Below are 17,743 nucleotides of genomic sequence, written 5' to 3' on the forward strand. Positions count from 1 at the left end.
AATACAGTATTATACTGTACAGGTAAATCGGCAAGGATTCTCAAGTGAGGGCATAATACTCGTTTTGGCTCTCTCTCTCTCGTGTGTGTGTGTGTGTGTGTTCTGAATATGTGAATGTGAATATGTGACTTATCTACATGTTCTGCGTTTGTCTGAAAGGCTGTTTGTATTGAATAGCATTAATTCACAGTTTAAACAGTCATAGCGTCGTACTCCAGCGAGGCTCATTTCACCGTCGGGCTCAAACACCTAAACATTCACCTCACCGATCTAACAGATCTCACTGTGGAGTGGCCTCCTCACCCGCACACACACTCACACACACACACACACACACACACACACACACACACACTCACACACACACACACACACACACACTCACACACACACACACACACACACACACTCACTCACTCTCACACACACACACACACTCACTCACTCACTCACTCACACACACACACACACACACACACTCACTCACTCACACACACACTCACTCTCACACACACACACACACTCACTCACTCACACACACACACACACACACACCCACGCCTGCACCAAGACACACACACACTCACACACACACACACACACACTCACTCACTCACACACACACACACACACACACACGCCTGCACCAAGACACACACACACTCACACACACACACACACACACACACACACTCACACACACATACACACACACATGCACACACACACACACACACACCTGCACCAAGACACAAACACACACACCTGCACCAAGACACACACACACACACACCCCTGCACCACACACACAGCACCTCACACACGTTCATTCTCACAAGCACACACACACACACACTCACACACACTCACACACAGCACCTCACACACACACTCACACACACAGCACCTCACACACACCCGTACCTCATGAATTTTTCATTCCACAGCGAGACAAGCGACACACTGAGGTTGCGACTTACAAAAGGAAATATGGAGAATATGTACAGCTGTACTCCATTACACAGGAGAGAGAGAGAGAGAGAGAGAGAGAGAGAGAGGGGGAGAGAGACAGGGAGGACGAGAGGGAGAGGCAGCTGGGGAAAAGAGAGAGAGAGAGAGAGAAGGAGAGAGAGAGAGAGAGAGAGAGACAGGAAGGACGAGAGGGAGAGGCAGCTGGGGAAAAGAGAGAGAAAGAGAGAGAGAAGGAGAGAGAGAGAGACAGGGAGGACGAGAGGGAGAGGCAGCTGGGGAAAAGAGAGAAAGAGAGAGAGAAGGAGAGAGAGAGAGACAGGGAGGACGAGAGGGAGAGGCAGCCGGGGAAACGGAGAGAGAGAGAGAGAAAGAGAGAGTTAGGAGGGGAGAGTTTGTCCGGGGTAGAAGGTGTGGGGTACCTGTCGGGGTGTGTCTTGGTGGGGGTCCCACACTCAGAGCCCCCCATTGAGGAGATGGATATGATGGACTGGCGGTACGAGCGGAGCATGGATCGAGGACGACTCGCCCTGCGATCATCCACGTCCGGCTGGGAGAGGGAGCGAGAGGGAAGCTTTATGATCATATATTATTCTATATTATACATAAAGATTCACACACACACACACACACACACACACACACAATAACCGTTCTCTGCAAACTCTTGAGACTGTCGTGCATGAAAAGGAGATAAGCAGTTTCTGAGATACTCAAACCACCCCGCCTGGCACCAACAACCAATGATGGACTGAGAATCAACCAGTGTGTGTGAGTGTGTGTGTGTGTGTGTGCCCGTGCATGTGAGTGCTACTGTGTGTGACAGTATTTGTGAGTTCTTCATGTATTTTATTTTGGCTGAATGTGTATGTGCGAGTGTGTGTGTGTATGTGTGTGTGTACGGCCTCGCCAACACAGACACACAGCTATGGCTGATTGGTAACTAGCCCATCTATTGCTTGGGGCTCTCATCAGACCTATTTATAAAGGCCTTAAAATAGGTGTCTGGGCATGTTTCCTCAAATTACCCTTCTTCCAGAAGACTGTTGGAGAACACCTTCTGGCTGGGTCATTCTTTACTTGCTATTTCTACTTCTTACCCCTAAGATGTGGAAATGCAGTGGGTGGCCTGTAGCGTAATGGTTAAGGTAAATGACTGGGACACACAAGGTCGGTGGTTCGATCCCTGGTCAAGCCACAATGAGATCCACACAGCCATTGGGCCCTTGAGCAAGGCCCTTAACCCTGCATTGCTCCAGGGGAGGATTGTCTTCTGCTTAGTCTAATCAACTGTACGTCGCTCTGGATAAGAGCGTCTGCCAAATGCCAATAACGTAATGTAATGCTATGCGCCATTTTGAACTAACACAAGCCGAAATGAAGTTAGAGCAGCACTAGCTTCTGTGACATGTCTACGGATCTCTCAGGGGAATTTTTGAAGGGCGGGGAGCCGATTTGACTGACGTCAAAATGAGGAGGGGGTCCTCAAATGAGGATGTGTAGCTCTTATTTTACAGTATTTTTCATGCTTTTCATATTCTGGTGCTTTTCACGAACACAGTTTTCCCTGGTAATCCTGACCCTTTGTACTACCCTGGTTTAGGCTGTAAGAGTGTGCTCAGTGAACCAGAGTCTCTCACTGCAGGTAAAAAAGATTCTAGGGTGTGCTTTTAGGGCCCAATAACAATAGCATCTACTTGTATTTATGATGGCAGTGTGTTTAATAATTTAACCTGCTCTGATTTGTGGCAGGTTGGCCAGGCAGGTCTGAGGAATTATAAATTAGTTTTGGGTGTTAATCAGCTTCTTGTCTCCCTGATTAAGGGTTCTGTTTAGTGCTGAGCTCTTGGGTGTACACAGCTTTAAAATGCAGCCTGACTTGGTGACAAATTTAGAATTTTACTGTTGTTTTTTGAACATCCATTATCAATGAGATCATCATGACTTCTTTTTCAGTGCATATTTAATATCATGTTCTTTTCTGTGCTCCTCAGCCATTTAAGCACATTTTTGCACATAGGATTAGCCAAGTTAAGTGTGTGTTACCCAAAACTTTCCTTCTACACCATCTAATGGGCTGGATATCACTGGTGATCACACTTTTCACACATGTTCTCTATCTCTCCCTCCCTCCCTCCCTCCCCCCCTCTCTCTTACCAGCTCTCTACTTCCATACTCCCTCTCCACCTTCAGTTTCAGCTGTTTGAAACACTCTTCCATGCGTTCGTGGAAAGGTCGGAGGTCATCTGTTACCCTTCTCCCATGCAGGCTGATTCCTCGCGCCAGTAAGGGAGTCTGACAGGGTCAGAGGTCATGAAGGTTAAACAGATCACTCCTCGAGTGCGTCTGAATGCTACAAAATGTATCCTGCCTTCATTCCTGCCCCGCAGAATGAGTGAACGGACAGGGGATGTTCAAACTGTTTAATAACTGAAGGGACTCAAAACACCATCCATCCACACAGGATATGGTAATGACATGACTACAAGTCCCACAATGCCTTGCTTAGCATATGTTCATGAAAGTGGTAAAGAAAACATGGCACAGAAGTAACGAGGGAGAAAGATAATAAGAAATGAGTAAATAAAAGATGTCAAACAGTATTCATTAAATAAATAATTCAATAAAAATAATTAGTTCTAATATTCATTTTAACATTACACCAGCCCTTCCCTGCTGACCTGCCAGGCGATGAGGTCTTTCAGATGAGCCAGTTTCTCCTTGTCCTCTGGGTGCTGTTGTGTATACTCTTCTGTGAAGAAGGCCTAGAGACAGACAAAGATATGTGTTGTATTATTGAACCATTCATTTCCATGCATATTATTAATAAATACAGAGACAGTGAGGGAGAATAAAGGGTGAGGGGGAGAGGCGGGGTGAGAGGTATTTGCATATCGGTGTAATGAAAAATGAAAAAAGCAAAGGAGAGGAGAGACTGAGAGCAGGAGAGCAGGCCAAACCAAATGCACTCATATTCAAACACACTTATGCCCACGCACACACACGTACGCACGCACGCACACACACACACACACAAGCGCACAAACACACACACAAACACACACACACACGCACACACACGAGCGCACAAACACACAGACACAAACACACACGCGCACACACACAGAAGCACACACACACGCGCGCATGCACACACACACACACACGTGCACACACACATACGCACACACACATACACACACTGTTACTTCCCCCTGTATGAATGTGGCTGGCTCCTTTATGTGCAGTCAGTTGCTGACAAACTGATTGCCAATTATGCTCAGCTGCCCAAAAAGAATAAAAGGTGGAAGTTTCTGCAGTTAGACGAGACACATTTGAAGAGACTTTATGAAGATACATTTTTTGAAGGCGCCTTTTTAAGTCCTGTGTTTTTGAGACTGCTGTATTTGATAATTTCAGCCAAGTGTTTTGTGGCATGTTTTGTTTGCAGTTTTTAATTTTTAAAATTATTTTGGAATGTTTTTTTTTTGTATTTTGATTTTGGACTTGGGCAATTTGTTTTAGGTCGCGGTCCAATTGTACTCCTCATGGTCCATGGGAGAGCTTGGGCCATAACAATACACATACATACACACACACACACACACACATTCCTCACCTTCTCATACTTGGCAAAACCACCCATGACAGCAGGGTCCACAATTCCATTCAGTAGCATGGAGAGGGGGTTTATGGGAAGGGTGTCGTCACCCTGGTACTGGTTTATCATGGTCAGGATCTTCTCATTGGTGGTCCCCATGGTCTCAATAGCATTCTCCAATGGACTGATTGTTGTCTGATATAAAGAAATAAAACAAACTCATACACATACACTTATACAGTGGAACAACGGAAAGGATATATACAATGCTGATTCACAGAAATTCTGAAGATTACAGGTATGACTATCTTCGCATCTTGCGAGACCAGGAGAGAAAGACACGGGTACTGACATGCGTTGTGCTGGTGACTTCAAACCAGGGAAGAATTCCGGGCAGTTTGTAGGCCGTGACGAAGGTTGTGCGCTCAATCCACATCGACTGCAGGAGAATCGATTCAGTTCAACAGGGGAAGGAGTGTTTGTGTGCATGAACGTGTGTGTGTGCGTGTGGGCATGAAGGGGGAGAGAGAGAGAGAGAGAGAGAGGGGAGGTCAGCAAACAGAGAAAAGTGAATTAATAGACTTGCACACATCCTCAGCCTCACGCTTCGTTGGTTTTTGAATTGTGTGGGGTTTATTGTGCGTCTGTGTGTGCCGGTGTGCGGGCAGGTTCTCACGGCGAACTCGTTGTCCGGGTCCACGGAGCCCTTGCGCACCGGTTTTGAGTAATGGAAACGCTGTACGTTGTTGGATTTGTAGAAACTGCGAGGCAAGACAGAGACAGACAGGAGGCATTGTTCATTCCTTCTTCTCGTGTAATTATTGCATCAGAAACCTGCACAGAGTGCTCACGTTTGGTGGTGGGTGTGCAAAAAACAAACCCTAAACCACTGTGGATTATGGGCAATCTCAGCCTGTTACAGGCCGAAAAGTAATGCTGCTGCCCCCTACTGTCGGACCCCCGCGAGTACTTTTTCCCGGCCGGGGGCATTCTTGCCACAGAGGCAAACCGTTAAATGAAACAGAAACTGTGACTCATAGGTGAAAACAGGGGTTCTGAGATTGGTGAGTGACAAATTGGCCTCTGTAAGAACAGCGTGTCTGAGGTTGTATGATTGGCTCATGGGAACAGGATATCTCAGTTAAAAGTGCTGTGATTGCTAACTGAAAAGAGTAGTAGCACTGTGACCGGGAGTAAGATGTAATCAGAGGTTAATGTTGTGGTCTCACTTGATGATCTGATCTGGCACAGGCTTGTTCTTCAGACGAGGGGGGATCTCCAGGACGGGTTGAACCGTGAAACACTGGATATCTGACACGATCGGGTCAAGTAAACAACACATCACTCTGGGCACTGCAAAAGCCCAAAAAATACGTCAATATCAGCAAATATTTTCGTACTTATATTGAGAATAAAATAAAAAAAATGACTGGAGTCAAGACTAATTTCAAGATTTGCCAAGGGAATAAGAACATTTCGCTTGTCAAGCAAATAGTGACTTAAAACAAGCTAAGATTTTCTACTTTAGAGAAAAAATAAGATCTTACAGTTAGTCTTATTATAAGACTAAAAATGCTTGTTAAGACATTTTCTGCAGGGTACAGTGGAGGAAAGATTTGCTGCAGACAGAGCTCATAACATCCTCACCGCTTCTCACAACTTTTCACTCAGGGTTCATTCCAATCATTTATTCTTCTCCTCTTTTTTCTTTTCTTTGTTCCTTACCCACCGCAAATTGACCGAGGTCCACCATCTTTAATGACGTTCCAACTCCTTAAAAGTTCCTTCTAGGAGCTAGAAGTAGAAGTTTGAGCAAGGCATCATCAGCGCATCCTTTGCGGAAGTATTGTTTCGGAAAGCGAGACGTATAAATGATCGACCTGTGGATCCACCTCTCCCCGTCTGCCACGTCTGTAACTGGCACGACTTCAAACGCAAGGACGTTCCATTTGCCTAATTCAGTTTTTTTCGACTTCGCTTCTTTTCCCACCTCTCTTTCCTCTCGGGCCTCTCCCGACGGCCGGCGCTAGGAGCAGGACATGAAAAAGAGGAGAAAACACAGCGATCGAAAAGATCGCCCTCAGGCTGAGTCCTCCAGACACCCCGGCTCCGCTCCACCCCTCCCCCCGTGAAGGATACACTGCAGCTCGGAGTTCCTGATATCCTCCCCCGGCACGCCGGTGGTGTTCAGACGCTTCGCGCTGGGGAACTGGCTCATCAGTTGGCACTGGAAGTCCTCTCTGCGTTCGTACTCCTTCCCCCGGTGGATAAACACCTTGTTCTGCACACACACACACACACACACACACACACTTACAATTCAAATACATAACAATACTTCAGATCTGGGTCAAATATGTTACTGCTTTCGATTCAAGTATCTATTTTCCATCCTGCGCTGAGCTTGTCTGGTGTATTGGAACCTATGAAACAAATTTGTGTCAAAAATGGCAAATATCACTTTCCAGTTCTCTTGTTTGGCTCAATTGCACCAGGCAAGATCAATCGAGCACAGTATGGAGCATAATTACACATTTGACCAATACAAACTCACAGATTGTCACAATGCATGCAAACAGTTACATGTAAACACATACACACACAGAGGGACACAGACACACACACACACACATACACATACAGGTACACAAACAGAAACTCATGGCCTGCATAGTACAAATAATCATAGCAGCTACAATGCAGTATTAATTATCTAACCCAAGGAAACAAATAACAGAATTACAGAAGAAAACATTGCTCTTCATTATTATCAGCTCCAGGCATTCAAACCGAGGAACTGCAACCCTCTTATGCGGTCCTGCTGGGCCCTCGTAATCAAAATACTTTCTCACAAACTTAAATTACTTTTGTACTGTGGTGTTCCTTCAGAGAACTAATAAGACCCTTCAGTGATAGCGGACACCAGGGGGGTGTATCGCAAAGCAGGGCTACTGAGTTAGCTGGATAAGTTCACAGAGTAAAACCCAGAACGCTTCCACAACTGGAACATGGACTGGGGTAAAAACAGCAGTTTTTCGGGGTTTACTCATCCAGCTAACTCAGTCATCCTGCTTTGTGATATGCCGCCCAGAACTGCCTGCACTTGTGTGTGTGTGCTGGGGTCTATGTGTGTCTTCCATTACCCAGAATTCCTTTTGATAATGTAAGGGGAGAGAGGGAAAGAAACACACGCTAGGGAACGAGCTAAGAACTCTCCACTTTGTAAAAATGAAAGCAATCTGAACCAAAACCACAATATCAAAACATAACACTCTCCCATGTGCCAAAATCTAAAAATATGAGGTATCCAACACACTCGCACAATCACACACTCTTACTACATACCTGTACCAGTTACTGTGATTACTACAACTACTACTGCTGTTACTACTTCTACTAATACTATTGCTGTTACTACTACTACTGCTAATACTACAACTACACACAGACACACACACACACACACCCACGAACACAAACACACCCGCAGAAATGGGGGGTAACATCCATAGTACCCCACGGCGAAATAGTCTGGTTTTGGCCGCAGGATTTTCATGATGTTTTCGTAGAACTTTGCCTGCTGTTTCTGAAAAAGAGTGAAAGAGAAAAATGAGATGTGTTTGTTGTCCGTTTTGCGCGTGCGAGCGTGCGTCTCTGTGGACACACATCTCTCCGTGAAAAAGCCCCGTTGGGTATCTCTCCCTGCTTGCGCCGCGACCAGCTTCACAGGGAGAAAAAATGGGCCATTTTGGTTTATGGTGGCTGGCGGATCTGTAGCGGGGCTCTCTCTAATTGAAATGATAATGAGAGCATCCTACAGGAAGGCTGCAGCTGTGCCAGGATCTGGAGCAACAGATTAGCCCGGGTAACCCAGCCCACTACATCAGAGAGAGCGTGCCAGGACAAATGCAGCACAGACGGCTACTGCAATCAGACGCCTCACCTACACATATTTCAGCTGCTCGTATCTGTGGGAGTCAGTGTAGCAGATGTAGTGGTCGGACTAAAACCGTCAGCTAAATGACTTTAATGAGTCAGTGTAGCAGTATACAGATGTAGTGGGAGGACTAAAAAACATCAGTAACAAAAATTATAGTAATGAATCAGGGAAACAGTGTAGCTCATATAGAGGGTGAGTCAGTGTTGCAGACTGGGTGAGTCAGTGTCACACATATAGTGTGTGGAGTCAGTGTCACAGATGTAGTGCGTGGAGTCAGAGTTGCAGAATGGGTGGTGGCAGTGCTGCAGATCTAGTGGCTGGTGTCAGTGTTGCAGAGTGGTGGAGTCAGTGTTGCAGTGTGGGTGAGTCAGTGTTGCAGGGTGGGTGAGTCAGTGTTGCAGGGTGGGTGAGTCAGTGTTGCAGATGTAGTGGGTGAATCAGGGTTGCAGTGTGGGTGAGTCAGTGGTGCAGATATAGTGGGTGAGTCAGTGTTGCAGATATAGTGGGTGAGTCAGTGTTGCAGGGCGGGTGAGTCAGTGTTGCAGATATAGTGGGTGAGTCAGTGTTGCAGATATAGTGGGTGAGTCAGTGTTGCAGGGCGGGTGAGTCAGTGTTGCAGGGTGGGTGAGTCAGTGTTGCAGGGTGGGTGAGTCAGTGTTGCAGTGTGAGTGAGTCAGTGTTGCAGATATAGTGGGTGAGTCAGTGTTGCAGTGTGAGTGAGTCAGTGTTGCAGATATAGTGGGTGAGTCAGTGTTGCAGGGCGGGTGAGTCAGTGTTGCAGGGTGGGTGAGTCAGTGTTGCAGGGTGGGTGAGTCAGTGTTGCAGTGTGAGTGAGTCAGTGTTGCAGATATAGTGGGTGGTGTCAGTGTTGCAGGGTGGGTGAGACAGTGTTGCAGGGTGGGTGAGTCAGGGTTGCAGGGTGGGTGAGACAGTGTTGCAGGGCGGGTGAGTCAGTGTTGCAGGGCGGGTGAGTCAGTGTTGCAGGGTGGGTGAGTCAGGGTTGCAGGGCGGGTGAGTCAGTGTTGCAGGGTGGGTGAGACAGTGTTGCAGATACAGTGCACTGGGACAGTAATACTCAGTCTCATTACCAGACTCTGGCTCAGAAGCTCGTACTCAAACACCTCCATCTCATACTGGTCAGCCAGCTCCTTACACAGGGCAATAGCCTCCTCCCACATCTGCAGACAGAGAGACACAGACCAAACCACAAATTAATAAACTAAGTCACCGTTGTCGATAGTACCGATTTTCTGTTAAATTCCTTTGCAGCACAGTTTAATTATTCTCTTTTCACTGAAGCTCCATTTCAGTTGAACAGCATTGAAAGGAAGTGCCAGACATGGAGTTGAAAAGGGGGAGAGAGAAAAATATCTGCTCTTCGTGACATTGGGGTGGTCGACAAACACAACATTTTTTTGGAAATTGGAGAAACACAGGAAGCCATGCATGCACAGTTCTGACACTGACACCCACTGACAACATACAGAAAGAAATACCTATGACTTCACACAGGGCATTATGGGCAATAGACAATTTCACCATATATATTTTTTAAACTCACCACTTATCTGCCTTCTCTAGTTCACTCATAATTCTAGTCACATCTAATTTCCGCAGTGCCCAATTCAGCTGTGCGCACAGTAACCACAACCGCCACGGTAACATGAACAAGACAAGTCACTGTAGGCTATGAAGTAGGGTAGAGGAAATCCTGGAGAGTAAAACACTCCCTCCTTGGGAGAAGCCGTGGCCAATCACACGCTACTCCATGTGTACACACACCTCCCGGCCATGGGGGGGCACTGTCACAGTCAGGACTCAGTTCACACCATAGGGAACATTACTGCGCTGAAAACAAGTGCCCCTGCCGGATATCTCCGGACAGTCACCATGAGTTTCAGACAGAGACACGGTGAGCTTCACACAGGGTCACGCTGAGTTTCACATAAAGTCACAGCGTTAAGTGAGCTACAGAGGGAGTCAGTACCCCTGTCAGCTCTCACGAGTCACAGCGTCATGGTGAAATCCAAAGAGTCATAGTCAGCCCTAGAGAGAGTTCCAGTGTCAATAGTCTGCCCCACAGTCAGAGTGAGGTCTAGAGTCACAGTGACACTTTCAGCTGCAGGGAGTCGTAGTCAGCTCTAGAGAGAGTCACAGTCACACTCAGCTCCAGGGAGTCACAGTATCACAGTCTGCTCCACAGTCAGATTGAGGTCAAGAGTCACAGTGACACTTTCAGCTACAGGGAGTCATAGTCAGCTCTAGAGAGAGTCACAGAGTCACACTCAGCTCCAGGGAGTCACAGTATCACAGTCTGCTCCACAGTCAGATTGAGGTCTAGAGTCACAGTGATAATGTCATCTCCAGGGAGTCACAGTCAGCTCCACAGTCAGATTCTGCTCTAGAGTGACAATACCAGCTCCTGAGTCACAGACTGCTCTAGAGAGTCAGAATATCACAACCAGCTCCTCACAGGGCGACATCAGCTCAGGAGGTAAGAGCAATCGTCTGGTAGTCGGAGGGTCGCCGGTTCAATTCCCTGACAGTTTGATTTCCTGTTGAAGCATCCCTGAGCAAAACACCAAACCCCTAATTGCTCCTGACGAGCTGGTGCCTTGCATGGCAGCCAATCGCCGTTGGTGTGTGAATGGGTGAATGGGAACCAACAATAGTACAGCGTTTTGGATAAAGGCGGCATAAAAATGCCAACCATTTACCATTTTTCCCATTTACTTTGAGCCCCTGAATGAGTGATTTAGAAGCCCATTGCATGCTTTGTTCAGGTCTGCAGAAATGGCTCAGAAACAGCTTTGGAAATGAAAGGAGAAAAAGGGCTATTGAAGTGCACACTGCCACAATCAGGGAAGTGGTTGAAAGGAGCTAGTGTAGAGATGCACACATTGTTTAAAAAAAGTACAGCACTGCAGGTTTGGACTGCTGAGGAACAGGATAGAAGATATGGCACTGAAATCATTCACCAGAAATTATCTCTTGTTATTAGTGACAAATCAGATTTTGATTCATTATTAGTAGCATTTGTCATTAATAACAGCCTGGTTTACAAAGTGAATCATGTTTGACTGTGACCAATGGGTGTAACAATAAATGCAATCCTGTTCCCATGTCCAGCAGACTCTATTCATTATAATCAAACCCTACGGAAAGAGGATTCTCCAGCTGGCAAGGAAAGCTATGTGTGTGTGTGTTTTATTTTTCCATGAGGCAATATTTCATTTTGTATTGTGTTGATTCCTGGTATGCCTTTAGCTTTTTTGCTCAGTTTTGCCAATGAGTTAAGACAGCTGGACTCATCACAATATTTGCCAAAGGAAGCAGACAATTTCACTTGCCATGGAAACATTAATTTAAAACAAGGTAATATTTCCTACTTGAGAGAAGAAAAAAAAAAAGATCTTAAGTTTCATTTCAAGCCAAAAAACGACTGTTAAGACAGTCACTTTCTGCAGTGTAACAGTGTGAAAATGGTGGTGCAACTGTCTGTTTGCATATGCCTTTCCGGAGCAATATGATAAAAAAAAGGTGTGACAAATTCCAAAAATATCCAAAGGACCCAAAAGAAACAGGCACCTTGGCCCAGTTTTACAGGCGGGCTCTGGCTGACCTTGCCCTTGTCGAAGTATCCAATGATGGTGTTGTACAGAGTCTCCTTAAGCTGACGCTGTGTCTGAGAGCTGGAGAAATCCACAGGACTGCACTGGTCCTCCGACCACTGAGGGAGAGAGGAGGGAGGAGAGAGGAGAGAGGGAGAGAGAGAGTAGTATTAATTAAAGTAGTATTCATTATCGTTCATGTTTTACATTTACGTACTGTTATACATACGTATGATTCATGTTTGCTTTGGCAATATTTACTCCTGCGTTTCCTGCCAATAAAGCGCATTGAATTTAATTGAATTGAGAGAGAGGGGAGAGAGTGAGGGAGAGGGAGAGAGAGGGAGGGAGAGGGGGAGGAAGAGAGAGAGGGAGGGAGAAGGCGAGAAGGAGAAGGGGCGGGAGAGAGTGCGGGAGAGGGAGAGAGCTTGACTTTTAAAAGCCCTTTATTTCCTCCACACATTAAAGCAACAGCTTTCCCCCTCGTGAAAAGAGACTCGTCTTCATCACTGACGTGTCATAGCGAGAGAGAGCGAGAGGAAGAGGGGGGAGGACAGGGAAGGAGACCGCACAGGGGTCAGGGGTCAGGGGTCAAAGTAAAATCACTTGGGCCGGACTCCTGACGCTGCGCCTGCCAGTCCATAAGCGCTAATGGCTGGTGCTTTCTCGACAGCTAGCTATAAGGTGAATTAAAAGCTGAATTAGGGAAGGTGGGTAATGCAATACACACAGCGATCCTTGGAGACTGTAACTCACTGTGCTGCGCAGGTCTGAATGCTGCAGCGCCCATCGTAAAACAAGCACAAGCACACAGCTCTGCCAGCACTTCTGCTTCCAGATCTCTGTGAGCTCTGCCAAGAGCGCCTACTGTATACACCATCCAAACACCCTTTTACCCCCTACACCTGTATCTGTCTCCCTCTGCACCACAACCTGTGTGTGTGTGTGTGTGTGAGTGTGTGTGTGTGTGTGAGAGAGTCTGCATTTGTGTGTGAGCGTGTATGTTGTGTGTCTGTGTGTGTGAGAGTGTGTGTGCTGTGTGTGTGTGTGTGTGTGTGTGAGAGAGTGTGTGTGCTGTGTGTGTGTGGGTGCGTGTGTGAGTGTGTGAGAGTGTATGTTGTGTGTCTGTTTGTGAGAGAGTGTGTGCGCTGTGTGTGTGTGTGTGTGTGTGTGAGAGAGTGTGTGCGCTGTGTGTGTGTGTGAGAGTGTGTGCGCTGTGTGTGTGTGTGAGAGAGTGTGTGCGCTGTGTGTGTGTGTGTGTGTGTGAGAGAGTGTGTGCGCTGTGTGTGTGTGTGTGAGAGAGTGTGTGCGCTGTGTGTGTGTGTGTGTGTGTGAGAGAGTGTGCGCTGTGTGTGTGTGTGTGTGTGTGTGTGTGTGTGAGAGAGTGTGTGGCTGTGTGTGTGTGTGTCTTTGAGAGAGTGTGTGCGCTGTGTGTGTGTGAGAGAGTGTGTGGCTGTGTGTGTGTGTGTCTTTGAGAGAGTGTGTGCGCTGTGTGTGTGTGTGTGTGAGAGAGTGTGTGGCTGTGTGTGTGTGTGTTACCTGCAGTGGAGGAGAACTGGTCGTACCTTGAGCAAACGAGAGTGCAGCAGCAGAGTGTAAGCGGCCTCAGTGAAGTTCTCCGTGTCCAAGTGAAGATCTCTGAGTTTGTACAGGTACCTGTGAGAGCCCCACCAGACACACACACACACACACACACACACACACACAGGCACGCACGCACGCACGCACGCACACAGGCACACACACCCACATGCACGCACGCACGCACACACATACACAAGACACAAGATATGTTCAGAGGTCACAGTCAAACAAACATAAATCACTGTTTTTCAATCCCAAATGGAAGACCCAAGGTCACGCTGCAATGTGCAAACTTGTCCAGTAGATGTCCCTCTGCATTTACAAGCACCATTGTGCTATTGTCTGCCACCTGTTAGCCTCAATGTAGGACTCCTGGACAGAAATCAATGTATCTGCATGACACACATCATACAAACATGTCAATAATTCAATACTTAAACAGATAGTCCAACTGTTGCTTCCATCTGCAGCCATTCATTGTGGTAGCACCGTTAGTTTGCGGCCTGTATAATATTTTTGTACCGGAAGCACAGGGATGAAATGTGTATCGATCTTATTGTCAAACTATGGGTAAGATTTCCTAAAATGTTGGACTATCCCTTACTAAAACAGAGGTGGCTACACAAAGGGAACGGAAAAAGGTGAACCAATGAAATAAGTCTAAATGCATGAATGAAATAAAAGAATCATTTTAGGACCAAAATATTGGGACATAGTGCAGGCCTGTAGGTCTCCGGCAGGTTGGTAGACTAGTTCTCACTTGCAGGGAGTATGTACTCATGAGCAGGAAGCAGGGCCCACCTCTAAGCTCTTTCACACTGTGTTTATTGCAAATCCTTTTCCTGGGCATTAATTAAACATGCTCTACTTTATGGCTGTCTTCCTGTCTTCCATCACTTCAGGCCCTTGTTCCTTCCATCACTCTCCTTCTCCCCCTAACTTCTCTCCCTCTCTCTCTTTCTCCTTCCCCCTCTCTCTCCGCCCTCCTCTCTCTCCGCCTCTCCCCTGGGATGAGTGCACACACTGCTTAGAGAGGATCAGTTGATCCTGGGGGTTTTAACATTAATTCAGTGCGACTGGGATAATCTCCAGTCAGATTATACACGGACACACACCATGAATCCTTCCGCTCACACACACACACACCCGCAGACACACACACACACGACACACATGGGTATCCTCATTATAACTATGTATAAACTGTGATATGTGCGTTTGCTTTTACACACACACACTGAACAGTGCATGTATGTGTGGGTGTGTGTGTTTGTGTGAGTGCTACTTTGTCAGTTTTTCATGGAGAATGTCCAAGTATACATTTGAACGTTTACACTGGTGATTGCATAAGAACAAAATGGTTTGTATGAAATAAATACTTACAGTATGCAACCTGCATGATCACACATGATTGAATAGTACTAGCCAAATATAGTTGAATACATTGTGTAAATAATAACAGTATGCTTAGATATAGAATCGATAGATGCCTGTATAATCATATTTAGTGTATAATAATCTTTAGCATAATATAATAACAATCACCTGATGTACATCCCTTCTCGGTTGATGTCCTTGTAGAAATTCTGAAAAAAAAAAGAAAAAGTTTCATGAGCAGTATGTGAAAATGATATTAGTTCTGTGTCTTAGCAGTTAAACACTTTGGATGGGAGAGAGCATGTCAGTTAAATGATGTGTCAGTTAGGTTTGGTGATTGATAATTAAGGAAGCAGTGGTCCTCACTCCTGGTCCTGGAGAGCCGCAGAGTGTGCTGAGGTGTGTTGTTACCCGGCACTAAATTGATCAATGAAAGCAGTTTCTTACACAGTTAACTCACCTCACCAGGTTTCCTGGGTCTGAATTGGTTGCTGATATTAAGGCAAAAACAAAAACCAGCACACCCTGGTTTTAATAGCAAAAATAGCAGCAACCAGTGAGAAACCAGGTGAGGTTTACTGTAATCAACTGCTTTCATTGATCAATTAAGTGCAGCATAACAACAAAATCCACCACCCCCTGTGGCTCTCCAGGACTGAGGACCCCAGCACACCCTGCGGCTCTCCTGGACCAGGAGTGAGGACCCCAGCACACCCTGCGGCTCTCCAGGACCAGGAGTGAGGACCCCAGCACACCCTGCGGCTCTCCAGGACCAGGAGTGAGGACCCCAGCACACCCTGCGGCTCTCCAGGACCCCAGCACACCCAGCGGCTCTCCAGGACCAGGGGTGAGGACCCCAGCACACCCTGCGGCTCTCCAGGACCAGGAGTGAGGACCCCAGCACACCCTGCGGCTCTCCAGGACCAGGAGTGAGGACCCCAGCACACCCTACGGTATGGGGGGCGGTACGTGGGGGCGGTACGGGGGGCGGTACGGGGGGCGGTAGGGGGCCGGGCCTCACCAGGAGGTTGACGGTGCAGCTCATGCGGTTGTTGCGGCTCTCATCACTCATGACGGCCCTGTAGTCCAGCAGCCTCTCCAGCAGGCCCCCCACCAGGGTCACAAAGTACTGCACCTGGGGCACCAGCAGGGGGCACTGTGACGCACACTCCAGCAGCCTGAAACACACACAAACACACACACACAGAAACACACACACACACACACACACAGACACACACACACACACAGACACACACACAGAGACACACACACACGCACGCACACAGAGACACAAACATACAGACACACACAGACACACACAGACACGCACGCACATGCACACAAACTCACACACAGGCACGCACACACAGCCACACACACAGATGCACATGCACACACACAAACACAGACGCACACACACACGCACACACAGCCACACACACAGACGCATACGCACGCACAAACACACACATACACACACACACACACAGGGCTTTGTTAAACACACACCCAATAACACCACCAGTGATTGAACACCTTATTTGTTTTGCATCAATCATTGGTTGGGTTGACTTATTAAATTTAGATTTTTTAAATGTCCTGTGCCTCCTTTCGACAATACTGAACTTTTAAAATAGCACTGCTGAACTAGTAGCAAGTCCAGTCATTTCATAACATAAACTACTCCATAAATCGATCCAAAACGTAAGTTATTCTGTTCTGTGTGTGCTAATAGGTTTAGGGTCTATGAGGTCTCAGTAAATCAGGCCCAGAGCAGACCACAGTCAAATACGTAATTGTTTTGGATTCAAATACTTTTCTATGCTCGATTGATCTCGGCAATTGAGCAAACCTAGAGGACCAGAAGCAGGGGGTTTGCACCTTGAGCGTATTTCATAGCTTCCAACACACCAGACAAGCTCAGGAAAACTTGAGAAAAGCGCTTGAATCCAAAAAAACAATTACGAACTCGACCCAGGGTCACGGGCCTGGGTCAGGCCCAGAGAGGCACGGCCAATTTGCAGGTCGGGGGACGCAGAGCGGCTGTGTGATTGATTGACAGTTGCCGGGGGCGACGCAGAGCGGCTGTGTGATTGATGGATTGACAGTTGCCGGGGGCGACTCACGTGGTCTGCAGCAGCTCCATGTAGCGCTTGTGCCCCCGCCCTCCACCTCGTGATCCAGCTTCAGAATGATCTCGTTCTCAAACTGCAGGAGACAGACACGGTGCGTAGCATGTCATTGCAGGGGTCATTCCCCCCAGGGAGCAATGTGGGGTAAAGGGCCTTGCTCAAGGGCCCGACAGCCGCACTGATCTTACCGCGGCTGCACTGGGGCTTGACCCACCCAGCCCTCCAGGTCCCAGTCATGTACAGTACCTTAGCCCCTAGCTGCCCAACCGTACGCTTCATGGTTGTAAAATGGGTACAACGCAATTGTTTTGGATTCAAATACTGTGCTATGTTCGACTGATCTTGTCTGGTGCTCAGCCAACCAAGAGGACCAGAAGGCAGGGTTTTTTTGAGAGTATTTAATTTATTCCAGTACACCAGACAAGCTCGGTAAAGCATAGAAAAGTATTTGAATCTAAAACAATGACGTATTTGAGACCAGGTCTGGTGTGTACAGGGTACAGTGTGTTAAATGTGTGGATGGCAT

At 47.2% G+C, this 17,743-nt stretch overlaps 1 protein-coding gene across 1 annotated transcript in view; it reads right to left on the minus strand.

Moving 5' to 3' along the window:
- Nucleotides 1-688: 688 nt before the first annotated feature.
- Nucleotides 689-17,743, minus strand: part of LOC133124959 (dedicator of cytokinesis protein 2-like) — a 113,357-nt gene continuing 96,302 nt past the window's right edge. The window contains 16 exon segments of the mRNA XM_061236572.1: nt 689-1,519; nt 3,127-3,264; nt 3,651-3,734; nt 4,589-4,765; nt 4,923-5,009; nt 5,247-5,331; nt 5,800-5,881; nt 6,710-6,851; nt 8,055-8,156; nt 9,599-9,688; nt 12,133-12,240; nt 13,687-13,777; nt 15,251-15,291; nt 16,104-16,260; nt 17,212-17,257; nt 17,260-17,293. Of these exon segments, the coding sequence (XP_061092556.1) occupies nt 977-1,519; nt 3,127-3,264; nt 3,651-3,734; nt 4,589-4,765; nt 4,923-5,009; nt 5,247-5,331; nt 5,800-5,881; nt 6,710-6,851; nt 8,055-8,156; nt 9,599-9,688; nt 12,133-12,240; nt 13,687-13,777; nt 15,251-15,291; nt 16,104-16,260; nt 17,212-17,257; nt 17,260-17,293 (2,007 nt within the window). The 3' untranslated portion in view covers nt 689-976.

This window comes from Conger conger, chromosome 3, assembly GCF_963514075.1.
Source record: "Conger conger chromosome 3, fConCon1.1, whole genome shotgun sequence".
Lineage (NCBI taxonomy): Eukaryota > Metazoa > Chordata > Actinopteri > Anguilliformes > Congridae > Conger > Conger conger.